The sequence below is a fragment of the Grammomys surdaster genome, unplaced genomic scaffold (assembly GCF_004785775.1).
Source record: "Grammomys surdaster isolate TR1022 unplaced genomic scaffold, NIH_TR_1.0 271, whole genome shotgun sequence".
Lineage (NCBI taxonomy): Eukaryota > Metazoa > Chordata > Mammalia > Rodentia > Muridae > Grammomys > Grammomys surdaster.
The window spans coordinates 7,830,337-7,837,651 of NW_021604712.1; the positions used below are offsets into that span (position 1 = coordinate 7,830,337).

The 7,315-nt window shown below is 44.7% G+C and overlaps 1 protein-coding gene across 3 annotated transcripts in view; it reads left to right on the top strand.

The window, feature by feature from the left end:
* The window catches only part of Lrrc28 (leucine rich repeat containing 28), a 124,507-nt gene that overhangs the window by 103,295 nt on the left and 13,897 nt on the right, over positions 1 to 7,315 (top strand). For all 3 annotated transcript variants that reach the window (XM_028776697.1, XM_028776699.1, XM_028776698.1), the window contains 2 exons: positions 2,665 to 2,840; positions 4,852 to 5,011. In XM_028776697.1, the coding sequence (XP_028632530.1) occupies positions 2,665 to 2,840; positions 4,852 to 5,011 (336 nt within the window). The remainder of the gene's footprint in view (positions 1 to 2,664; positions 2,841 to 4,851; positions 5,012 to 7,315) is intronic.

Consider the following 7,315-nt stretch of genomic DNA (forward strand, 5'->3'; position numbering starts at 1 on the left):
TCTTTCTTTCTTTCTTTCTTTCTTTCTTTCTTTCTTTCTTTCTCATGAGTATAGAAAGTAAACTAAAAAAAAAAAAAAAAAAAAAACCACCAAAATAGCACTGGGACTAAGAGATTGGAGGTAGGGCTTGAAGGTGGGAGGCCTAGAAAAAAAATCATTCACTTTTTTTTCCCATTTTTTATACAGCTTAACCGGTGGAAATAAGTTATGTTATTTCTACCATTTAAATCCACAATAATATATTGTTTTGAAATAACACTTTGAAAAAGACTCCTGGCTAAAAAACCAAAGTTCCTAGGCTCAGATGACCTAAAGCAGTCTTTCTGAAGAAGAAATCACTGAGGGAGATTAGTCCACCTCATGATTTCCTGCTTCTGAAGAGTAATGACATTCTCTTTAAACAGATCAGACACCCCAGATTATCAGCAATTAGAAGGTATGAATTATTTGGTTTTACAACTTGTAGAGAAGGCCACTGGATTCTTACCCAGCTCTGCATCCCATACCTCCTCTTTCCCGCTTGTCCAGACTCTCATAACTCCTTCAGTCCTGCCCCCCTGTCTTGTGTCTGTAATTTTCTTTCCCTCTTTGTAATCGAGTCTCTTTGCTGTCCATATCACCACACAGTTTGAAAAGAGACAGCCAATAGTCTTCACCATGAATTAAAACTTCCTGACTTCAGGTAGCATTCCTAGCCCACCTTCCCACAACCTGAGTCCCTCTTTCCAGCCCCTAGAATGTATGCACAGCCTTTGTCTTCAGGCACTGACCCCTGATTATGGCACCTGCTTTTTATTCTGTGTGGCATTTTAGTCTAAACTGGAGAGCTCTCAAGTCAAAGTGGGCCCCTCTAAAACATTCCCCTCCAAGTCCTATGGAAAGACTCATTCAGGTCCTCTTCTGCCTCCCTCTCAGCTGCCAGCATTACAGCGGAACTGTTCCAGAATTGTTTCCCAGTGAGATGAAGGAAGGGATAAACTTGGAATGAGCAAAGGAGCCTCGGGCTTCTGCCTTCCAGTCCTGTACCCTGTGTCCTTGTGTTTTCTGGCTAAAGTCAAAAATATTATCTTATTTGTTGTTTTGGTTTGTTTTTCTGTTGCTGTGATAAAACATTCTGACCAAAAGCAACTTGGGGAAAAAAGGATTTATTTGTCTCACGCACATACACCTCCCCTGACACTCCCCGCCCCCCGACCCCAATCATCATGGTCCATCATAAAGGGAAGTCAGAGCAGAAACTGAAGCAGAAATCGTGGAGAATACTGGTTTGCTGTTTCCTGCTCAGTTAGTCTTCCTGCGCATCCCAGGCTACCTGCCTAAGTGACTGCCTACAGTGGGCTAGTGCCCCTCCCACAAAAGTTACCAATTAAGAAAATCTCTTGCAGACCTGGCCACAGGCTAGCCTGATCTGGACTGTTCTTTGGTTCTTCCCTCAGATGACTCTAGCCTGTGTCAAAGTTGACAGCCAAAACTCCCTAGGTAGTGCTCAGAGAACTGCCTTTGTTAAATAAAGCCTTTAGCCATTGGAGAAAAAAGGAATGTAGACTTTCAGGTACCTAATGACCTCAGTTGTGGGTATGGCTAGAGCAACTTGGCAGCAGAAAGATCATGGCTTGGCCTATTCAGGAGCTAGAAGAAGGGACCCAGGTTGTGGGAGAATGAGCCATGAATTAAAACCATGAAACTCAAGCTAACATTCCTGGCCCATATACTTCCCCACATGTAGATGGAAAGACCCACTAAAGTTACTGTCTGGCACTTTAAATGTATGTCTGTGGGCTTAGATTTTTCTAACACAAAAAAAAAATGTTAAAAATTTTAAAGTAGAATATTCTTAACAGAGTACCAGACTTTCCACCCACCTGACCCATCCCTGCTTTGGGGGATGGTGGTACATACCATGGCATATGAGTGGAGGTCTGGGGACACATCAGATGTCACCTTCCACCTTGTTTTGAGATAACTCAGTCTTGTTCACCAATTCATAGCCATGCTGGCTGGCCTGCAATCTTCAGGCAAGTTTCCGGCTCCCGTCTCCCATCTTGTTTCCGGCCCCCATCTCCCATCTTGTGGTAGGGTCACACTTGGATTACAGATGTCTGTGTTTTTGTGTCTGGCTTTTCTGTGCATTCTGGGGACTTGGTTGATGACACTTGCTTATATAGCAAGCACTATACCTACTTAGACATCTCACCAGCTCTTTCTTCACTCGTAAAAGGTAAGCCCAGCATGGCATTATATCCTGTAGCCCCAGCACTTAGGAGGCAGAATCAGGAGGATCCCTGCAAGTTCAAAGCCAGCCTCATCTATGTAGTAAATTCTCTGTACAGTGAGACTCTGTCTTAGAAAATTAATTTGGAAGCATCCAGTAACACAAAGTTGGTACTAAAATGGGGGAAAGCAGAGCTTGCAGCAGGCTGTACAGATCTTGTGAAGGAGGACTTCTATAGAGGTAGCCGTGCTATGCGTGATGCACCTGTACTCCAGCTGCTTCTGTGTCCCTGGCCAGGATTGAGTAAAGAGCCTGGGTCAGCATCAACTCAGTCTGAATGGAAGCTGGCAGCTCACCCACCGTGAATTGTTGTATGTGCCTTGTGATCGCCTTGTAGCCTGGCCCAAAGCCTTACCTCATGGCTGATGGCTCTGTGCTGTGTCTTTATGCAGCTGTGGCATCCCTATCCAGTTGTCAGAGGTGAGGCTGCTGACCTTTTCATCTGGGCAGCTGACCGTCTTCCTCCCAGCAGAGGTGAAGGCAATAGGCACAGAGAATGATCATGTCCTGCCTCTGCAAGAACTGACCATGCGGAGTCTCTATCGCACCTACCATGGGCTTTGGAAAAGTAAGTACACGGGTCTTCTCTGCTGTCTCATTCAGGAAATAAATACTTGGCTTTTATCCTGTCTGTTTTGGTTTTCATCTTTTGTTTTGTTTTTCTTTTCTTTTTATCATGACAGCATACTCATTTCACACTAAATTTACCATCTTAACCAAGTGTGAAGTTTCTTGGCATTGAATATGTTAGTGGTCTTCCTGTCTCAGCCCCCCATGAAGCTTGTTAAGTTTTAAAATTTTCAACACTGGCAACTTTGGTACCCCTTGCAGACACATAGACGCATTTATTAAACTGTGGTTTTTATTGCAACGGACAGCAGTTCCCAGAGAAACTATAAGTTAGAAAACCTGGTGTGGAAATGTGTGTGGTTGAAGTGAAAGGTGGACAGTAGGGAAAGAGTCAAATGTCTCCTCCAGAAGAGCTATCTCCCAGGATCCAGCAACTGTAAGGAGAAAAAAAAAATCCCAAAAGCCTTTGTCAGCATTCACAAGCAGGCTGATGCTTGTTTGGAAAGGGTCTAGATTGTATAGGCATTGTTCAGCACATATCAGAAGGAAGCACGTCAAGATAGCATGGGCTGGGGCTAGGGGCTAGGGGATGATGATGGGGATGATGGGGATGATGGGGAAGGAGATAGGGCTCAGTACTAGAGCTTGCAGAAGGCCCTGAGACCAATCCCAGTGGCAAAAGAAAGGGCGGGAGAAAAAGAAGCAAGAAAGAATAAGCAAACAACTGACCCAAATGGGTTAATAAAATATCTCATATTGTAAAAGTTATATTTATGACGTTTGTGTATATATGTTTGGTGAGTAGGGTACCCACGGAGGCCATAAGAAGGCATCGCATTCCCCAGTCACTTGACATGTGTGCTGGATCTCAAATTTATCAAGTGCTCTTAACTACGGGACCACACTTACATGTTTTTAAAGCTGCTAAATGCTTTGTCTTTGCATTTGGAGAGGGGCCATGATGTTCAACTAAAACAAAACCAACTTCACTTTCCAGGAATATCTAGTTAGTCCAAAATTAAGCTGTTTTTAAAACCGTGCTCCTTTAAATCTCTTTTTAAAACAGAGGGGGAGTTATTTCTCCTACCATGTGTGTTCCAGAAATCAAGCTGAGATCTCCACATTTGATGGCAATCACCCTTACCTACTAAGCCATATTACTGGCCTGTAGACTGGTTTTTGTTTATCCTTTTTGTTTTTACAGAACAGAAAATTTATTAGTTATTTACTTATACAGAAATTATATTATTCTAAGTGGACATCAATCATCGGGAAGGTTCTAAAAGACAGTTTCTGTGTCCTTGCCAGGATTAGCTGGTAAACTTGAGATGTCACCTCAGTTTGAGCATTCAGTGCATGGCTAACGTAAGGGCAAAAACTTGTCAGATCTGTGTCAAGATTGCCTGGGTGGCTTCAGTGGCTTGCTCGAGATGTGTCTTTGGCGTGGCTCATACTAGGCTGGGAAGACCGTCCCCTGCCTGGGTTCACAAGAGTGAGCAAGGCAAACCTTGGTCTCCTTGTCTTCCTCTCTTCCTCTTTGACTTCCAGTATCTGACTCTCAGTAATCAGCCTTCATACGTAGGCTCTCGTCAGTGTTTAAGTGACGGAACGGCTGATAGCTTTGGAGAGAACTTAAGGGCAGCTGCTGTGGGTCTCCAGACCTCACCGTCCTTTAATTCTCTGACTCAGGAAAGCCTGCTCTGCGTTTTTGATCCTTGTTCCTAAAACCTATTTGATCTAATTCTTTCCTTGCCTCTGCCTCAGGACAGCTTCTAGCTGCTCATAAAAGAATGGATTTTCTTTTTCCTTTACTATAAAAAATATAAAAAAACATCTTTCATTTCCTAATAATGTTAGATTTTTATTGAATGTCTATCAGATAACAGAATTTTGACATGATGTACTTTTAACTATTTGAACTTATTTGGTAACAAAGAGAAACTTCAAACGTCTAGTTTAAGGAAATAGGATTTTTCACTCATATGCCTGATTTTTCTCTTCTGTTTCAGATCTAAACTTTTTGTCTCCAATCTCATTACCCAGAAGTCTCCTGGAGCTGCTGCATTGCCCCCTGGGGCACTGTCACCGGTGTAGTGAGCCCATGTTTACCTTCGTCTATCCTAAGCTCTTCCCCTTGAGGGAGACACCTATGGCAGGGCTGCAGCAGAGGTAAGGAAGCCTGAGTGGGCGCTGGGGCTTCCCTTGGGCAGCGGTGCAGCATGGGAACGAGGGGCTCATGCGCAGAGGGGATGCTGAGTCTGCAGCTTAGGGAAGCTAAGTCAGTGGCTCTCAACATGTGGCTGAGACCCTGTGGGGTTTCAAAGCACCCTCTTTCACAGGGATCATCTAAGACCATCGGAAAACACAATTTATATCCGATTCATAGCATTAGCACAATTACAGTTATGAAGTAGCAATGAAATTATTTTTATGGTGGTAGGGGTGTCACCACAACAGGAGGGATTGTGTTAGATCTGCAGCATTAGGAAGGTTGAGAACCACAGGGCTAAGTGAAACCTGCTCAAAAAAGCCTGGCTGCATGCCTCAGTTTGCCTTTGGGGCATATACGGGAGCATGCACAGAACACACGTGCACAGCTGTATGTGTTGTTTGGAGCAGCTCATTCTTTCTAGTTCCACCCCACATGCAAGGGGAGGGAGCTTTGTAGAAGAAGAGCTCGTCCCTTGAGTTCACCTGGCACAACCAAAAGTGTGAGCCACGCTGCACATGAGCGATTGGTTCTATTCTGAATCTAACTCTTCCAACAGCATTCCCATACCACTCTGTATTTCTTGGCAGAGTGCTTTGAATTCATGGCAAATGTTCACTAAGTAAAAATCCATAGCCAGTACTGTTACTGAAAACAAGAACACCAGATGGTGAAGAGTGGAGAACTGGAAAAGCCCCCATGTGCCTGGCCTTGGCTTATAGGTTTTCATGTTTGGTTTTTTTCCTTCCTCCTCCCTTTGAGACAGAGCCTAAAACTAGCTGTGAGCAGGGGATGGCCTCATCCTCCTACCTCTGCTCCCAAAATGCTGGGACTGCAGATATACACCACCACATCCAGCTTAAGTTTGAGCACCTTAAAGCTAAGAAAGAAAAAAAAAAGTATGCTTTCATTTGTCTGGGGAACTTTCCAAATGTGGGAGCTTCTCACTCCTTGTCAACGCCAGCGCGAGTTCCATTGTGATCATTTTTGTGTGAGATGGAATCTTGTTATATAACAGCCGAGGTTGGCCTCAAACACAGGAACTTTGTGCCTCGACCTCCTGAGGAATGGTGGTAACGGGCGTGCCCACAGCCTTGGATCATTTCATGGAACCTGTCCCCTGCTTTTCTACTGCCCTTTCCTCCCTCTTCTCCTGTCTTTTTGTCTCCCCTCTTTCTTTCTTCCAGGGCTGGGAACAGAGCCCATGGCCTTGTGGGCAAGGCGTATACCCCCAACCCTGTTTCTGTTCCTTAATCTAAGTGGGATAAGAGACAGAAAGCGTAGACTTTGCACTGAGAACCTGGGCAGCCGGCCAAGCTCCCCTAAGCCTCGAAATGGGGACAGAACAGTCTGCGTTGTTGGCCATAGCTGTGAGGAACAGATGAGGAAGGCAAACACCTGGCACATGACCACCATTCAGCAAACAGAACCGCTTTTCCATGTCTCTGCCTCCTCCTCTCCCAAACTGTGCTTATTTCTCCCTTGCCCTGAGTAATCCTGTTTGATACGCTATGGGTTCCAATTTCAACAGTTTTGTATTTTTCAATGTTTTTTTGTGTACAGAAGCTCTACTCTAAACCTTTTTAATTTGATGCTTGTTCTTGGGAAAAACAAACAAGCCCCCAGTTATAACTTGTGCTGTTTGTTTTACTGTATACACAATATAGCGTTCAAGGGTTTTCCACACTCATGACACTGGTTGTATGACACTGTCTACCTGGACATGGTAGCAGATCCCACAGCCTGAGGCTCAGACCCCAAGGTTGTCCTTCCCATCTGGAAAAAACTCAGAAGCCCCAGCTAACTTGACCCGTGCCTCTAACTACAGGGTACAGTCAAAGCTCCCAGAGTCCATTCTTTGGGTTCAGTTCATTTATTTGAGCAGCTCACAGAACCCAGGGAAATATTTAAGCCACCTTATTGTAAAGAACATCACAAGAGCACATAGCAGAGATGTTCAGAAGAGGTCTGGGGAAGAGGTGTGACATACCCTCCCTTGGTATGCCAGCCTCCCAGACTTCCCATGCGTTCATCTATCGAGAGCTCCTAAACCTTATCATTGGTTTTCATGGAAGCTTCGCTGTGTGACCTGATTGCTACAGATCTGGTTGGGGATCCCACAGGGTGTGTCTATCTCAGTATTCTTCTTGGCCTCTATGTATATCAGTTATTCCCTTTGGGATATGTGCAGGACCCTGCCACAATGGGAATGGTCTTAAAACACATTCTGAAATACTGTGGGGGGGGGGGGGATAGCCGGGCGG